A 19,322-nucleotide genomic window follows, 5' to 3' on the forward strand; every position below is an offset into this window, starting at 1 on the left:
ACACCTTATGAGAAGGATTTAGGAGTCATTGTGGACTCTAAACTATCAACTTCCCAACAATGTTCAGAAGCCATTAAGAAGGCTAACAGATTGTTAGGTTATATAGCACGAAATGTGGAGTACAAGTCCAAGGAGGTTAAGCTGAACCTTTATAATGCACTGGTGAGGCCTCATCTGGAGTACTGTGTGCAGTTTTCTTCTCCAGGCTACAAAAAGGACATAGCAGTGCTGAAAAAAGTCGAGAGAAGAGTGACTAGGCTGATTATAGTGTTTCCGGGGGATGAATTATGAGGAAAGATTAAAAAAGCTGAGCCTTTTCAATTTACACAAAAAGAGATTAAGAGAAGACATGATTGAAGTGTTTAAAATTATGAAGACAATTAGTAAAGTGGATCAAGACTGTTATTTTAAAATGAGTTCATCAAGAACAAAAGGACACAGTTAGTAACTCAAGGGTAAATTTTGCACAAACATTAGGAAGTTTTTCTTTACACAGAGAACCACAGACACTTTAAATAAGCTACCAAGTAGCGTGGTAGACAGTAGGACTTTTAAAACTAGACATGTTTTTTTAGAAGAATTAAGTGGATAGGACTGGCGAGCTTCGTTGGGCTGAATGGCCTGTTCACGTCTAGATTGTTCTAATGTTTAATTTCTGTGTATACAGTGGATTCTGACAATATTAACACCCCTTCACATTCTGAAAACATTTTTGTGTTGTAAATTTATTTTTAAAGGGATAATTTTGCCAGTTTGCCTATCAATCTACATTCAACCCATAATAAAAAATGAAAAAATGTCTTAAGAAAGGTTTGCAAGTTTATTAAAAACAAAAAAACTGAAATCTCTCATTCATATGAGTATTCAGACTTTTTGCCGTGGCAGTCCAAGTTGTGGTCAGGTGCCTCCTGTTTACTTTATTTCTCCTTGAGATGTGTCTAGAACTTGACTGGAGTCCGCCTGTGGCAAACTGAATTGATTGGACATAGTGTGGAATGGCACATACCTGTGCATACACTGTAGTTCCCACAATTCACACTGCAAGTTAGGACAAAAACAAAGCCACGAAGTCCAAGGAACTCTCTGTTGACCTCTGTGATAAAATTGGCTGAGGCATAGATAAGGACAAGAGTATAAAAACTAATAATAAAAAAAGAAAGATTTTGAGACTTCATTTTGATTGTGTTGGAAAACATTCAAAGGTTCGATAATAGTGCCGTCTGGTGGTTTACAGAAATCATAGCAGCCATGAACTCGACAGACAGTGGAGGAAGTGCACTTACAAGCCATTGTTAACCGCACCGTTTCAGTAGCACATGTACACTAAAATTTTAAGAATGCACTCTGTGTTCATTTTGATTTTATGATAATTGTGTCATTAAAATGCTGCAATAAACCTACATGTTACTATAGGTTTTTTTTTTTTGTAGATAAAATTAATGTTTAAATGCCCTGTCCTTAAGACATAATTTGTTGCCATTACAGAAACCTTTGGATATCGTGGGTTTAACAATGTTATGTTTAACAGAAGATCAACACTGAGAGCAATTAACATTACAAAAAAATAATTACATTAATTTCTATGGAAAAGAAACTCAGCCCAGATGTGAACTGTTTATTTTGAGTACATTTGTCTTGGCAACTTAAAAGAGTGTAACATATACAAGAATACCTAATAAAGAGTGCAGAATGCATATTGGCTTCAAAAGGTTATACTTGAAATAAAGTAGCCTAAAAGCATACTAGATCTTACCCAACATATTCCAAAAAAATAAAACTGCAAATAAATGGCAAGGATTTAAAGGTGTTTTTATTGTGTACACAGCAGCATCATGATAATTGCGGAGTGAATTATGCAAATATGTATTTAATAAGGTTTTGTCTCATTTGTGGAAGTGAAAATAGAATGACTTGATTAATGGAATGTGTAAATTTAAATAGTGGTACAATAAAAAAAGTTCATTTCTGCTTTTAGTACAGGAGGCAAAGTCAAGTTGAAAAGGCAGTTAAGTAATTGTGAAGCAGATACTCTGCTTCGTCACCAGACATTATATTAATGATGGACTAAGGATTACAAAAAGCTTTATACAAAGAGGTTGTTCATGATTTTTACATGTTCTTCACAAAACTGACAAGAGAAAGACACTGTAAGTATGATGCTGTTTACAGTAAAATGAAAACAACTTATTTTGAAAAACAGACTAAAACAAATGTGGTAATCGTTTTGAAACTGATGTCTAGTTAACATCTCCCTTAATGCCACCAGCATTTGTAGATGTCATTTTCCTTCCATGATAATACTGTGGACTTGAACCAAGAATATATATTCTTAAAACAAACTGAATTAGTCTGAATTATGTGCATCCACACAAACATTTTTACATCTAAATGAAGTTCAGCTACTCTGCAGTATTGGGCTTTATCAGTCCATAGTCCATAGCTATCTGTAGACACTGTTTTGCTGCTCTAGATGCTTGACTTTGCTTAGCGTGATCATCTTTGGCCAGGACAGAAAGTATTTCCAGCACTTCACTCTCAATTAGACGTTTAGCTAGGTCGTGCTCAGCCTGCATCATATTCATTGTTATCACTGTGCCACGATGCTGCAGGTCCACACTGTCACTAAGGAGCAGAGCCTGCAGAATTTCTAGCCAGTGTGTTGTCTGGAAAAGAATGTTTGAACATTAAGGAGAAATTGTGATTGAAGACTCACAGATTAAAGGACTACTATTTTTGTAGTCAAAGGAATGAAAAACATATAAAAAAATTACACTACATTAAAAAATTATCTTAGATAATGCTGAGCTTTGGACAGGGCGTACACAAATTAATCATCCAATTTACCCAATAAAGCCTTTAAATTTACCTGCTTATCCTGTCATGGAATTAACAAGAAAATAAAAGAATACACTTGATCTCAGACAATACCTAAAAGTGCATTTTTATCATATTATTGTACACATTGGTATACACTGCTCAATGCAAGTAATTACCTATGAGACTATCCAGTGCAAAAGAAATTATAATGATAAAAAGAAACATGGTATTTAAACAAGGCTGAAGTTGAAATTCTTATTAATGAGGTAAAGGATTCCTGGCATGCTTAATTTTGTAGCATGGTCTGGTGGCACAATTAAAAGGGCACTTGGCAAAAGATAGCTTTTTATAAGGTTAAGACTGTAATAGTCCTGTCTTTAGTGAAAGGAAGATTATTTGGAATCCTATTTATTCTCTCAGAAAAGACCTTGTGAGGGACCCATTATAAAGTACAGCGTGTACAAAGGTGATCTTTACAAACTTACTGTGTCTGGGATTCTCGAACAGAGCTGAGGCTGCAATGATGTCAGCATTGCTAGAGTCCCAGAAGCTGCTTTCCGTAGCTTCTCATCATCCTCACCACTGTATAAAACCAGAAGCTTTAACCTGTCATTTCCTGTAGCAGCAAACATGTCTTGTACCTATGAAGAATATTCAATCAGAGATGGACAAGTACCACATTAATAACAAGTTTAAACATTTATAATGACTGCAGGCCATTCAGCCATTAACAGAACTAGTGTTTCTGTAGTAATACCTAGTTATATTTTAATTCTGCCGCCTGAATCATGGTCCAATCAAAACAGTCTATATTTGCTTCCTGTCAAATCTCTCTTATAGACTTATGAAGATGTTTGTTCCCACACTCCCTCTTTTCTGCTTACATCACACAAATCTATCAGAGAGCTGAGATCTTGTGATGCCGCCCTTTTTCCATCCATCCATCTATTTGTAAACACGCAGTGAAGTTGGAGCTTATCCTAGCAAGCACAAGGCAGGAAAAGTCCATGATCAGGCCACCAGTCCATCACAGGATAAACACACACACACACAAATACACCCCAGGGTCAATTTAGCAACACCAATTCACCTAACCATCTCGTCTTTGGTGTGTCTTTAGGAAACTGCAACACCCAGAGAAAACCTACAGAGACATGGGGAGAACATGCAAACTCTATGCAGGGAACACCTGAGCCATTTAACAGGTCATTTTGTTGTGAGACTGCAGCGCTACCACTGTGTCACAGTACTGCCTGCTGCCTTTTTTATTATTCCAAGTCTGTTTTGCAACTACTAGAAAACATTCATCTGTCTCAGCATTCAAAATCGAGGCTAAAACCCTACTACGGCCTTCATGGCTTTTTAAATGAAGGAACTTTATTTATAAATTTCAACTCTCTCTGCTGTTAAGAATAACACTATTCTCACTACCTCACTGTTTATATTCCACTTGGTCTGTTACACCCCACCTTTTGATGTTAACTTCATCTACTAGCCTGTAATACTTGAGATATATATTTTTTCTACTTTTTACCCTATCTTGCAGCTTTATGCTATACCTGTATCTTATCTGCACATCTTCTTATGTGAGATAGGGTTGCCAGACGTCCCTTATATACGGGACATGTCCCATATTTGATAATTTTGTCCCCTGTCCCGTACTGACCTTTCAAGGACACCCAAATTTCCCATATTTAGTTCATTTTCAAATTTTGTAATAAAAATGTATTTTTACTGCCTTCTTACGGTACTTAGTTGTAACTTTGTAAGTAATTATACTTTCTTTTCTCAGATTCTCTTGATGAAAATAACCCAAATGTAACGAGGAAACGAGTATTTGCTGCCTGTTTGCAACTTGTTCAGTTGCTCTGGTTGGCTGAGGACAGCGACACTCTTACCGTTTTGTTCTCCAGCCGCGCTGCTGTGCAGTTCTGGATCAGCACTGCAACATACAGTGACTGTCAACAAAGTGTATTGTTACTACTTGCCACGGCCCACTTTTTTTCTAACTGCCTGTATTAAATAATAATATTTCTCTGTTGTCTGTATTAAATATTTTCAAATGATTTCACTTTTACAGAATTTTTGTTTAGCTTGTATTAAGTAATTGTCAAATGATTTTACTTTTGTTTTCCCCATAACCCATTAAAATCCTTGCTTTATGTTTTTAACTTATGTCTCTACTTTTATATAACATATTGGCCCGGGTGTGTAGGGGGCATGTCTAAATTTATATATATAGTAATATAGAGAGAGATTTTAAGAGTTTCCTGTATTTCTAATTTTCTAATCTGGCAACCCTAAGGTGAAATAATAAGATAATAAGTTTTCCATCATGCTTAAGATACTGTTACAAATGCTAATTACATTGGCTTACCTTAGGTCAAAAAAGAGATCTCAATGATTTTTAAAGATAGCTGATTTTTGCAGCACATTTGTCAGCATTGGAAGTGATGAAGATTGGGCAATTATGGACTAAAATGCAAAGTCATTCTAATAAATGTCTGCAGCTCGATTCAAGTTGCAAAGAAAAGGGCAAGGAACTCTATTATTTAATGGCAAGTGTTAATGTAAAGTAGAAGTGGGAAGCATCATCTATCAAGAGCTTTATAGAGAGAAATACAGTGGTCAGATTGCAGCACACAAGCTTCTCATTATTCCTAAAAAATATATTTTTGCAAAAATATATAAATAAATAAATCGGTGGATTTGCTTTTCTGAGCACATCAATTACATCATCTGGTCAAATTAACCATTCTTCAAACAGAGTTCCATAAATTAAATAAAGAAAAAAAGTTTCTTGCAGTAATGGGTTCTGGTGGCTCTGTTATGGTATGGATGCAATTTCCACACATGGTATAATTTAATTAATTTCTTTAAGTACAACATAAATTTCAATAAGCACAACGTGATCACAGTTCTTCAGTGATCACATAAATCCTATGGCGATGGAAGTAGAATCTATCCTAAGCACATGGCACAAGATCTGACATATAAACCATATACCATCCAAGTCATTAGATCTCAGCCCAATTCAACTCTTATGTCTAAAGCAGATCCCAATTCCACATTTTCCACCACCATTATAAACAAATTCTCTTGAAAGAAATAGTAATTCTCATGAAAGAATGGTGTCATCTCTATAAATAAAGGTGTAGTCACGTCCAGAAAGTATACTATGGTGCCCTGAAAGCCACTCTGACAAATCTGGATCTGGAAACATCAACTTATATTGATGTTTTCTTTATTTTTAGTTAGTTGACTATAGTCTTTGTCCTGCTTAAGATGTCACCAGGTTTTGGTCCTTTGTCATGAATTCTTGGTTCCACTTTTAGATTTAAGATATACAAATGGATAGAGTGCATTCTGCACTGCATCATCCAAACCTCTAAGCTACTTGTTGCACCCTTGTCCACCTGTTGTTTTCAAAGCATATTATTTTTACAGCAATAACTCAATGATGAAGTTTAACAGTTATACAATAAATTCTAATTTCATACACTGCCTAATTATAAGGCTCCAGTGGATATTTAAGTACCAAAACATACCCATCTCCTTAAGAATTTAACTTCCCTTGACAGAATAACCCACTGTTTGCTTCTTACCTCTTTGCAAAGGACCATATTGCACATGCACTCTGTGGCAGCCGTACGTATCATTTCATGATCTTCAAACATATAGCCCTCTATTTTGGTCACTGCTTTCTCCTTAACTATTTTCTGCCTGCATGCACACAAAACAGACAATGTTCATTTAATTTAAATTAGGAAAGCTTGAGAAAGTTTAAGCTTTTTGACTTTTATATTAGCATCAATAAAAATAAATACTGTATGAATCTCGGCCCAGTCACTGTCTTTACGGAGTTTGCGGATTCCCCATGAATTCCCCTGGAAAATGTTGCTGGAGATAGGATTTCCTGATCTATAGCACTCAACACATTGTCATTGTAAGCCTCATCTGGACATGGAAATGGATACTAAAATGAACTAGTCGCCTCTTACTCTTCGTGTTTGATTTGCAAATTTCTTTCCACTCAGCACAATCCTTTTATATATTAAAAACTTGCTTTGTGCATTATAACCTTCAGTAGCATAGCAGGAAACAATTCTGTGACCATCATATCAAAATCTGACAAGCCTTATCATATAATAAAAACCCTCCTTACTGTTGAGCTATAAAGGATAGAAGAGTTTAATATAAAGATTTAACAAAAATTATAAGAAAGTCTGACTCTGTAACTATGCTGCTTTTTTCATGACCCCTTATTTCACAATAAACTTCATTAACACTTCGCTTTCTTACATAATGCTGGGCCACTGATCGGTGCCCATCCATTTTTCATATTTTCAAGTCATACATTAAATGCTTCTTATCTAATACCTTGAAACCACTATAGTATACCTAAAACTCTACTTTCTCTTGAATATTAATCACTATATTTATTCTTATCTTTATTCTCTTTATCTCTAAATTCAACAGAACCAAATTGTATTTTTTTAACCATTTATTACTTCAAATATTATACTGAGGTGCAGCTCAGAAGAGCCAGTATCGCACACTATGAAAAAATGCAAGCACATGGGATCACTACTAGATTATGAATGCCTCATTCCAAAATACCAAAAACTTTAAAGATTGAACCTGCAATGTCTGATACTGCATTTGAATTTTAAGTAATGTATATTTTATATAATTAAACTATAATCAACAATACTACTTTCAGTATTAAAAAATATTTAAATTTTATTTAAAATTACTGTAAGGGAAATAAATCAGGAGTGGTCTCCCTTAGACTTTCTCATATACTCTCCGATATGTGGTTCGATATTTGAGGAGTAAACCGCAAGACAATGATTATACTTTTATATTACGTACATTAAAGAACCATCAACAACAAATCAAATCAAATTAATAATATATTGAACATTTTTTATAGAAGTAAATCGGACTCGGCACCTGCATGAATAAAAGGTAAAGTACCACTTCCGGTTAGCAGAAATAGACCAAAAGTTGGTAGAAATCTACGTTTTGTACCTAATACTTATATGCAAATTTTGGTTGACCTAAGCGAAAGTGTACTCAAGTTATCGTGTTTACATACACACACAGCACACACAGACATAATTCCAAAAATGATACTTTCAGTATAAAACGTCGAGATTCATCAAAATCTCGAAATGGAATTTTTGGAGGATTCCAATACATTCTCTATATTTTATATACGAGAAAGTCAGGGAGGTCTAAAACATTGAGATTCATCAAAATCTCGGCATCGAAATTTTCAACGATTACAATATTTTCCCTATACTTCATATACGAGAAAGTAAAAACACGCATTTCTGAACTGTGCAACACTATTATTGTTTTAAAGTGAGAAAAGCAATTAATCTGTTCATGTTTTTTTAAAAAAACAGAACCTATCCTGCTATCACAGGAGTCGACTCTGGATAGAGTGTAAGTTAATCACAGAGTATGCCCACATGTACATTAACTAACACTGGACTAGCATCAAAATACTAGTTAACCTAACCTGCACATCTTTCGGATACAGAAGGAAAATTCCAGGACCTGATGAAAAACTCACCTCTACATGATGAAACACAAACAGTGACTACACCCCAATTTAAACCTGGCCTACTCAAACTCTGAGGCAGCACCACTGCCATCACTGCTGCACCATCATTGCTATGCTGCCCAAAGTAAGAAAATATTCAGGGATTTTTTTTTAATTAATGATTCATACGATCTATGAAAGATGATCATATAATGGATGGTCTTTCCCACTGTTAAGCTGAGATCTTCTGTACGATATCTGATAGTAACAGCTCACTATCTGTAATTTAAAAATTTAAAAATGCATTAAATTGTGCATAAGACTGCTAGTTCAGTTTTATCTAGTGACACTCTGTGTAACCCAGGACCAGACTCACCTGTACACAAATAATAAACTTACATTTTTAAAAAAGAATCGATATTCCCAATAATATAATGCATAAAAACATGCCAGTTTGTTGCCTGTAAATCTGAAATGGAAAAGGAGGTTAAAAAATGTATGTAAGTATTTCTTTGGCAGGATTTAGAGAGGTCTTTGTTGATGCATTCAGTGTGATACTAAGTCAAATTTAGGGTTAGATATGTGATTGCTATTTATCCTCCGGTTTATAGTCACAATTCCTGCAGCTTGTGGATTATCTTTTAATACACATATCCAAACAACCCAAGTCATGGTCTCACATTTTTAATAGCCTGACAGGTCAAGTTTGACCAACCTGTAACCAACAAGGCTAAAATAACCAAGTTAAATTGCTCATATTGTTTTAGTCCACCTTAAATGCAAGGTCTACTGAAGATATTTTGCCTTATAATGGAATCTTCATTTTGCTTTCTTCTTAGTATGCCTCACACAGCTACATATGTAGAAGATATTAACAAAAATGTTTAATAATAGAAATATATTTCCATGATAAATGCAACATCTGGATGGCTAAAGAACTAACAATGGTACATAAAATTTAAATGCAGCATCTAAAAACACTTGGTGACTGACCTGACTCGTTCATTTATGCCAGCAAGGTTTGTAAGTGCCATGAGAGCTTCAAAGTTCTGTAGCGCAGTGCAGTCGAGTGCCAATAAGCTGACAAGTGGCCGAACCACTTCATAAATCTGGAAAAAATGAAAAATCACATGGAACTAACTGGTAAATTCACAACAGTAAAATATGCATTTAAAATAGATTAAGATGATGTGTGAATGTGAGTGAACAATAACTATCTCTGTATAAATATTTGTTTTAATTACCCACTGTTTGAATATAAAGCCTATTTGAAATGATTCATTCAATTGTACACAAACCATTTTAGGATAAAACAATTGTATCACAAACTGAAAATGGTCAAGGCAGTCTTCTGTCTATTTTTAGTTGTAATCATCAGCATTGTGATAAATGAACAATCTTTATTCTGTATTGTCAGAGCAGATTGTGTTACTTTATTCTATGCATTTATTTATACATCATATGTACACTGGGTGTATGTGTGCATAAGAAAACCTTGAGTATAGCTTTTCAAGAGGCAAAATATTCCCAAAATTCCTACAACTTTAAGCAGTAAAATTCATTTATTTGTAAGCAGCAACTACAGAATAAAAAGACCTTACTGCTCAATATGTACTTTGTGCTTTACTTGCAGCAATAAAAAATATCTTACTCTTTCCCCTGGAAATGCTATTTCAGGATTTGATGTGATGGCAATCTTTGCCAATGCTTGTCCCGCTTTTGACTTCCCAACATCGATTCCTTCTGTGGCCAAAGGAATCAAAGCCTGCCAGGCAGAAACATTGTTTAGTAAAGAAATAAACTCTTAAAACAAAATACTAATTGGAAATCAGAATCAGATAAAGCAAAAATACTGTTCTTTTTTAAAGGGTAGAAAATGTACCTGTTTGATTATAACTGCTTTTTTCATTAGGTACTTGAAAAACTGTATGATCAGTCGGTATAGGCCAGCTGGTCTTCTTTTTTACAGTCGTTTCCATGCATTAATAGTTTGTAATACACTCATAGAAATTAATATCAGGATATTAAATAAAATCATAAAGAAGATCTCTAACCTTGCCAGCACCTTGGGCAACCACTAGACCCCTGTCTTCAGGTTTCTCCACTAGAGCCAAAAACACCCTGTGGGAAAAACATGTCAAATTTCTAATCTAGAACTTTATGTTTGAGAAACATTTGTGTAAAATATGTGTTTGATTAACAGTAGACACAACAAAGACTGCCATGTGGTTACTTCAATTAACATTTTTCTGTTGGCTACACATTTGCTCTCCCTTTTGGGCCATTGATTCAAAAGGTGAGCTGTCTAACAGAAGCTGCTTACCTTGCAATGCACTCTTTACAAGCATCAGTGAGAGCAGGACTCTCTTGTTTCACCATACACACGAGTGCAGACACAACTCCAGCCTCCAAGAGCTTTGTGATGCGTTTTTCCACAAAACATGTCACATCCTACAATATAAGAAGTATGTGTAAAAATTCAATCATTTACACAGCCTGTATTTGTATGTGCTACAGCCATTTATAATTGAAATTCTAGTGAACAAATGACCAGTGTTGTTAAAAAGCACAGGACTACTTTGTGACAACTGTAAAATATAAATAATTCATTAATTAATACAAGTCCTATTACCAAGAAATAAAAGTCAGTATACCGCTATTAAATCAATGAAACTGAGGAAACAATATTTTATTTAAGTACCTACTTTATGGTGCACATACACAGAAATAAATTAAACCAAGATTTATATGGGCCTCTTTGCTTTTGACTCTGTATTACAATAAACAGGTTAAGAGAAAAAAAGTGAGTGAGGTAAAATAAAATAAAAAAGCAGATGCTGAATTAAGTTGTGCACACCAAATGTTATGTTCACAATTAGTATCTACATCCATCACTGTGGTCATCCAAACAACAAGAAAACTGAGTTAAAACTATTTTAAATGTTTTTAACAAAAATTAAAGATTTTAAAATACTTTGACAAATAATTCCAAATGATACAAGTGTCTATTATAAAAGAAAAGACGAGACAAAACTATTTTCAAGAGATTATTTTCAAAAAAAGACGAGACAAAACTATTTTCAAGAGATTTTTTTCAGGTCCCACGAGAAAAGACTATTGCCAAAAGATTTTTTCAAGTCCCGCCCTCCTCTCAAATATTTGCGATTAATGGCCCACTCCCACGATCCTCTCATTCGTGTGAATGCTTTTGTCAGACACAGTTCCTGCGCTCTCAGCTCTTATAAATTTTTACATTTTCCTCACTTTAAGTTCCTAATAATAGAAGACTTATTATGTCCAAATCTTAATGAAGAATTTCATCCCGAAGGGTTAGCAACAGAAGAAATGAGTACACGGGCAATCCTAGCACCGAGAAACGATGAAATCAAACGAATTAATGCAAAAATTGTCAATCGGTTACATGGCAAATTGGTTAAATGCGTATCAATAGACTATGCTGAAACAGTTGGTGGTGACTGTGCGGAAGATGAAAACATCAACTTACAATATCACATAGAATATCTACAACCATTAACACCATCCAGTCTTCCACCGGCCGAATTACTGTTGAAAGAAGGATGTATCGTAATGTTATTGCGTAATTCATGCATGAGTGATGGGCTATACAATAGGACAAGATTAGTTGTATTCAAAATTGGTCGAACAATTCTGACATGTAAAATTTTAACATGCGACAAGAAAGGTAATGTAGTACATCTTCCGCGGATAACATTAGACACCAAAGGAGATCTAGATATGCCATTCGTATTAAAACGTTTACAGTTTCCCATTAGAATAGCTTAAAATAGTTTTTGCTATAACAATTAAAAAAAATCACAGGGACAAAAATTTGAAAAAGTCAGTTTATTTATTAGAGAGAAAGAAACAATATGGCAGTTATACGTTGTGTTGTCACAATGCAACTCCAAACACGGAATCAGAATTCAAAGCGAATTTTTGACGAAAAGTAATTTCACATATTGTTTTTACTGAAGTTTTACAGTTAAAGTGTAAGTTTAAAAAGTATTTGCATGTTAATTTCAAAGCCAAACAGAACAAAAACGTATAACGCAACAAATACCTCTAACGCAACATGAAACACAATTTTCTTTCAATTTAATACGTTTTACTATTTTTATACTATGGTTAATTACTTGCTGTAATGTAAAATAGTTAGGTCTTTTATGCATATGTAACAATTCCCATGAAAATAACAATCTGTTTAAATTGTACATCCGTTTCCCCATACACGAGCGGTAGATCCGCAAATTGGCTAGGTGAGCGAAGCAAGCAGGGAGCAGAGCCCCCTAGTTGAGTTAAAAAAAAAAAAAAAAAAAAAAAAAAAAAAAAAAATCAAATGACAGATGATAAAAATGTTAATATATAAAAAAAAACACCTTGAATTTCCTGCTTTGACAAGTCACTGCTTCAATAACTCGATTATTCACAGAAACACGATTTCTAAAATGCAATGTAAACCCTTGTTCCGATTATAGAGAAATTGGGTTATTGGCTTCTGAGAAACCTGATTAACAGAGGTAGATTTCTATGTGAAAAATCTGATTATATGACCAGGTAAACCTTTAATTGGATTAGTGTTAAGGATTTGTAGTCTGTGCATGTCCGTTACACTCTGACAGTCTGAGCATGTATTTGCTTTACACACGCTTTTAGAAGCCATGGGTAGAAGTGTCCACAAAATACGTTTCAAGAGGGAAATGTTTGTGCAATCACATTATTCCTTCTCTTGGCTGAAATAGTCTTTGTAATTATTTCACAAATCACTAAATTTGTGTTGATAAGCTAAAACTGAGCAGCTGAGTAACATGTTAACAGTAACGTGTGTTAAGTAGTCTGATTACTTTTCTTAAAAAACCTAACACAATATTTATCTTATTGAAGTAAAAATACCTGCGTTATTATTATTATTATTATTATTCCAGTAACACTGGGCGTAAGGCAAGAAGCACACATACTGGGTCAGCCCTTTGCAGGGCTTAATCGCACAACCAAGCAGAAAAGAGTTTGCTTCTTGTAATCTGGTAAAAGAAACCTATAAATAAAGCGTCAATTTGACTAAAAATATTTTAAAAACACAGGAAAATTATCATAGACTTCATACTTATTTTCTGATTCATGGTGCCCAATGATAATGTTTAACTATTTTTTGTGCAGTTTAAAGGAGAACTCCAAAAGATTACTTGTGCACATAATGATCAGTGTGTAAGAAACTAGGATTCTGCCATAACCAAGTTATTCACCTTAACTCAATTATGTACAGTATGTGCATGTAAACACACTGGTTGTCTTACCTTGGGGTGCTCCTCAGGAACATGCTGCTTAGCATATTTTGCCAATTCCACTAACTGTGGGTCAGGCTTCTCTGTGTCATAACTATTCGTACAGTTCACTAGCGTTGATCCAACAGCAAACAGCACAGTCTTGTCCTCGGACTATCAAACATATATTTAAAAAGCAGGTCTTTTAGCAAGTCTACATAACTTTTTTTACTAACAAGACTTCTCTTGAGACAAAAAAGAAATCTCTTACTTTGTTTTTCTCAAGTAAAATACATACAGTCTGATATTTACAATCAACATAATGAAGTATTCAATACAATAAAAAGAACAGGATACTGTCAAATTTGGCGATGAATTATGACAAAGAAGCCTTTGGTACCTTGGCAAGCTGAAACATGGCCTGCAGAGCTTGCTTATCCTCTACCAGTTCCTCCTTGACATCAGCATCAAAAGTCAGATAGGCAAGGCCCTCCACAGCCCACCGCCGAGAACTTGGTGGCATTGAATCGTTGCATAACCACCTAGGGAGATAACATGCCCTTTTTAGCTCAAAGGCAAATGATTTTTAGAATGAAATAAGTTTGCATGTAGGACCTATTTTTTTTAAACAAAACCAATGTCTATATGATGAAAATATATTTTGTGTATTACACACATTGTGTATAAGAATAATTGTATTATCAATTCTCAATTAAAACATACAAGAATATTTGGTATAGAAGTAAAACTACAAAATATGAATAAAGAATAATTTACTTCAGCAAACTATAAAGTTAATTGTTACATGGTGGGGTGAAAAAAAGGTTTCAGTTTTTCTGAAGCACAACATACTATAAGTTTCTATAACAAAATGAGACCTGGACGCCCAATAGGCACAATAATGCTGGAACTGTGTACATACTAGCGAGAAACACTCACTTGCGGCACTGTTTGGCCAGTTTAAGAGTTGATCCTTCAGCAAACTGTTTCATGCTGAAATCTGTGCCTCCTGCAGATCCCAGTTTACATAATCCCTGAAAAAATTTAAAAAATAAAAAAACACCACATTTTTCAAAATAATTCTTGGCTATATTTTTAGTACTCAATGGCCTAAATGTTACTTATTAAACAAAAATGAGAACAAGTATAGTTATTTTGTAGGAATTCCAGTATACACTATCTCCATAAATAAAATAGCATTTAATAGAATTAAGGGGAAAAAAGCACGTTTTTTGGCGCTTTCGATTCTGAAGACTTGTTTTGTTTCCTGGAAAACTATGACCTGCTTCCTGCAAGTAAAGGATAAACAGCAGGGTTTTGTTCACAAGCAAGCGTAGAAGTGATTGAGATTGATCAAAGAATCAATGCAGCAAATGGCCGCTTTGTAAACACTGTATTGAACCATAACGGTGGACCAGACTTTCTCCAAACCCATCCTCATCTTTGGTCACAAGCTTTAGGTAATAACTGAAAGAATGGGATCATGAACACAAAGCAGCCGAAATTAAGTTTCCTTCACAGGATTACTGATTGGTTGTGAAGCTCAGCATTATTGGAGTAACTTCATGTAGAACCATTGCATCTTTAAAGTGAGAGTAATAAATCAAGATAGTTAGACCATGTAGTTTGAATGCCTCATGAGTACCACCCTCAGAGCAGAGCTAGGCATAGCCCACTGGGAGAGAAGACAAGTGGCGAGACATAGTGGAGAGGTTCTTGGCTGGTCTATGGTGGCCAAATACAAATATTTTATATATATATATATATATATATATATATTATATAAAAAAAAAACCTGGAAAGCAAAAGCAAGCAAGGCTACGATACATGATCTTCTCAGAAGACATTTAAAAGACCTGCGAGATGACAGAGACTTGCCACGGTGCGTCTCGCGTGGACCGTAAACATGAGACTTGGTGCCAAGAGATTGTTCCAGGGCCATCTCACGGGGACGCGGAACATGAGATTCTTGCAAGACACACCCTACTTACAAAAGATATTATATAAGCGCACACCCATCAAAAAAAACTCAGTGGTGTAAAAGTGTGTAGTACACACAGATCATGTGCTCCCAGCACATATAAAGCGTATAAGGACAATATGGAGAATAGAGACCCAAAGGCGTTGGAGAGAAAAAAAGGCAGATAAGAGATTATGAAAGCAGTGGAATTGGAAAGGCTCAAACAAATGATGGCGCAATACACATGCAGAGAAAGGTACAGAATATGAAAACAGTAAAATTAGAAAGTATTGTAGCATCCCAGCCAGGTTGAGGGCTTTTTGGTTTTAAGTGACTGTTAGGTCCGATTGAGGGAGGGCGGAGTACAGCACGGAAGACTGATGGCGGGGTATTGATTGATGCGGTAACGGTGGGCATTGCAGAGGGTGCTAGAAAGTTGTGTTTGGGGTTAGGAAGTTGGCGATTGTTCAAGTAAAAATTTTGTGACACTTTATCATGTCTGTCACTACAGTATCAAAGAAAAGATTACCGCAAACAAAAGATGATTAATCATCCGAACCAGGTGTAATTGAAAAAATAGCAGGGCAAATCGAGGTCAGAAAAAAGGAGTAGACAACAAAGTCTTTTCACATTCGCATCAATCAATGCAGAAAACATGGATTTACACAATAATGGACCATACGCTATGAGAATCTGTGGTCCTTGAACAGTTTAAGCAACGACAAGTTAAATTTCAAAGAATACACACGGATCACGGAGAAGCGATGCATATTTTAACAGGCAAAAAGAAAGGTAATGTGTATATTCCGTGAATAACATTACACACCAAAGGAGATCGTGATAAGCCATTCGTATTAAAATGTTTACAGTTTACCGTGAGCATAGCTTTTGCTATGGCAATCAATAAACCACAAGGACAAACATTAGAAAAACTCGGATTATTTATTACAGAAACAATATTCACTCACGGGCAGGTATACGTTGCGTTGTCACAATGTGTCTCCAAAAAATATTGTTTTTAATGAAGCTTTAAAGTAAAAGTGCAAACAATGAAATTGAAACAATTCCAAAGTAAAAAAAAAAAATGTAATTGTTTATCCGATTAACCAAACGAAGCCCCCTAGTATATATATATATATATATATATATATATATATATATATATATATATATATATATATTATATCTCATGTCACACATGTGCTTGGGAGTCAACCAAAATGACCAGCAAACACCAATTCCATGCCAGGCCAGGGGGCGGCGGGTTGCACTGAACCTTTTTCTTTTCTTTCCGCAGACCAAACAAGAGAAATCCTGCCTGTATCCGAGTACGCTCTGAAGATGTCACTTCCTGTCCCGGCCCCGAGGACGTCACTTCTTTTGAACCGCCTATAAAAAACCCCTCATCCTCCATACTTGATTAGTTCTGTTTTGGACTCTAACCTGTACACATTGTATGCAAATTTAAGCCTTTTGCAACCAGGGAAATTATACGGGCGGCTGCCCCTAACCTTCGTTGTGTGCCTGGCTATTTCTTCACAACATATATTATTACAATTATCACAATTATATATATATATATGTGTGTGTGTGTGTGTGTGTGTGTGTGTGTGTGTTTATGTGTAATTTTGAGAGAGTCTAGTAATTTACATCACCATTTTCCTGGAGCAGCGTTGGGCGATCGTGGTTATTGAGAAACACTACATAAAATAAAGCCTTATTGAACTTAGACTTCTCATTTTTAATTCCATCCTTATTTTCACACCAAATTTATTGAACAAGTAAACGTTACTGTAATTACTAAAAGTATCTTTGTAAATATTGGCTGTAAAGTTAACTAGGAATAGAACAAAATATAACATAATTGTCTCACCACCAGCGCCCGAACACGAATCCGGTCATTTTCACTTCTTTTGTAGAGATCTTTAAGCAATGCTACTCCATTGGCAGTAATGAAGGATGCTCTCTTAGCCTTGCCAGAGGCATGGATCAAGGCCTCGACTGCCACCTGCTGATGTAATTCTATGTCAGAACCACATAGCGTAATGACAGTATTCATGACACCTGTGAGTTCCAGGGTCCGATTTCCCACATCACTTGGGCCCTGCAGAAGAACTGAAATTGTCTGGATTGCATGTAGCTTGCCAGTTAGACCCTCAGATTCAAAGTGTGACCTGCCAAAAAAATTAATTTAATATAAAAAATTACCAGTATTATTGTTTCTACCTGCAATTCACATCACAGAATCTGTAATGTATACAGTCAAGCGTGTACAACAAGCAACATTATAGGATACTCTGCAAAGCATTTAATATCAGAAAACATAGCAACCCACAATATTACAATACAGGAGTGGTACCAGCAAGGAACACAATATTAAAAAAAAATAATATAACATCATATAAACCATGGGAAAATACTTGAGGTTAGGTAGAGTTGTAGAATTCTTTGGCAAACACTAATTAATTGTATGCATCAATTAATAACTAAACAGTGAAATATAAAAGTTTGGACTTCTTAAACAAAAATGCTTCAGGTCTTTATTCTCAACCAAAAACATGAAGTCAAATAAATATATTACTAATGTACATTATATGTTATATCAAAAGTCAGAGCAGTTCAAAGAGGAGACTTTTTATGATGCATATACTCTCTTACTTTATGTAATCCTCACAGAGACGATTAAAGTTCTCTCTCTCAGTATCACATTTTAGGTCATCATACATCTTGGTAAGCAGCACAGAGCAACTCATGTGTGTGCTGTCTGTCAAAGGTGGTCCATCTGTTATTCCTGACACTGTGCCAGCAACCTCCAAGATTTTGTTTAATCCTGAGGAAAGAACAAATATAAATATATGGTAGATATTCTCTTTTGCTATATTGTTGACTTCATAAATGATGTGTCTTTTTTGATAAGCTAAACAGACTAAATGCCCATCACTTGAATATGTCGAGGTTAGAATTTACATGTAGACTTTACTCAGAACATAAGAAGTTTGACAAATGAGGGGAGACCATTTTTTTTAAGCTTGTATGGATAGCTGACAGCCAAGTGCCCCAGTACCTTAACTAGACACCCTTCAAATGTACTCAAGGTCTCCACCCCATCATACAACTCAGTAGCACGACCCCAACCCCACAATATCTCTCTATTATAAAAAAAAAAAATCTTGGGATGAGACGAGACTTTTTTTCCTGCAACGAGACATGATCTTTTCAAGAAAGATCTTTTGAAGAGAGAGAGAGACACTTTCACGTCCCACGAGACGGTCAAGTCACATACTTACACTTTGTTGTAATGAAAGCATCTGCTGAATGTATTTCGTAGTAACGCGATTTCTATAGACTCATGTCATATGGGGAAACTGTCGGGACCATAAAAATACTTTGTTGTAATACTCTCTCGCCTCAGTCTCTCTCCTCTCTCTGCGCCGCTGCAAAGCCCCGCCCACCTAGCGTTCTGAAAAGTCTGAGTGAGTCTCCGTTGCCGGCAGTTCTCTCGCGGCCCGGCTGTCAGACGGGGGTTGGGGACCCCTGCTGTAGACCATTCATGGGAGATCCCACCTGGCCCTCTTGATGTCACTTCCGGGACCGAGCCTATGGAACGAGACCTTGCCGGCTCCAGCCCCTGTAATGTCACGTCCAGGCTCGAACCTATGGCTGAAGACCTTCATGAGCCCGACCCCTTTGACCTCACTTCCTGTCTTCCCCT

The 19,322-nt window shown here is 35.6% G+C and overlaps 1 protein-coding gene across 1 annotated transcript in view; it reads right to left on the reverse strand.

Moving 5' to 3' along the window:
• Positions 1 to 2,034: 2,034 nt before the first annotated feature.
• The window catches only part of unc45a (unc-45 myosin chaperone A), a 33,170-nt gene continuing 15,882 nt past the window's right edge, over positions 2,035 to 19,322 (reverse strand). The window contains exons 9-20 of the mRNA XM_028822441.2: positions 18,269 to 18,440; positions 17,484 to 17,784; positions 14,590 to 14,684; positions 14,051 to 14,192; positions 13,684 to 13,824; positions 10,695 to 10,822; positions 10,426 to 10,492; positions 10,023 to 10,136; positions 9,365 to 9,480; positions 6,423 to 6,540; positions 3,303 to 3,458; positions 2,035 to 2,663 (exon numbers count right to left, since the gene is read on the reverse strand). Coding sequence (XP_028678274.1) covers positions 2,400 to 2,663; positions 3,303 to 3,458; positions 6,423 to 6,540; positions 9,365 to 9,480; positions 10,023 to 10,136; positions 10,426 to 10,492; positions 10,695 to 10,822; positions 13,684 to 13,824; positions 14,051 to 14,192; positions 14,590 to 14,684; positions 17,484 to 17,784; positions 18,269 to 18,440 — 1,814 coding nt within the window. The 3' untranslated portion in view covers positions 2,035 to 2,399. The remainder of the gene's footprint in view (positions 2,664 to 3,302; positions 3,459 to 6,422; positions 6,541 to 9,364; positions 9,481 to 10,022; positions 10,137 to 10,425; positions 10,493 to 10,694; positions 10,823 to 13,683; positions 13,825 to 14,050; positions 14,193 to 14,589; positions 14,685 to 17,483; positions 17,785 to 18,268; positions 18,441 to 19,322) is intronic.

The sequence above is a fragment of the Erpetoichthys calabaricus genome, chromosome 17 (genome assembly GCF_900747795.2).
Source record: "Erpetoichthys calabaricus chromosome 17, fErpCal1.3, whole genome shotgun sequence".
In the NCBI taxonomy this organism is placed as follows: domain Eukaryota; kingdom Metazoa; phylum Chordata; class Cladistia; order Polypteriformes; family Polypteridae; genus Erpetoichthys; species Erpetoichthys calabaricus.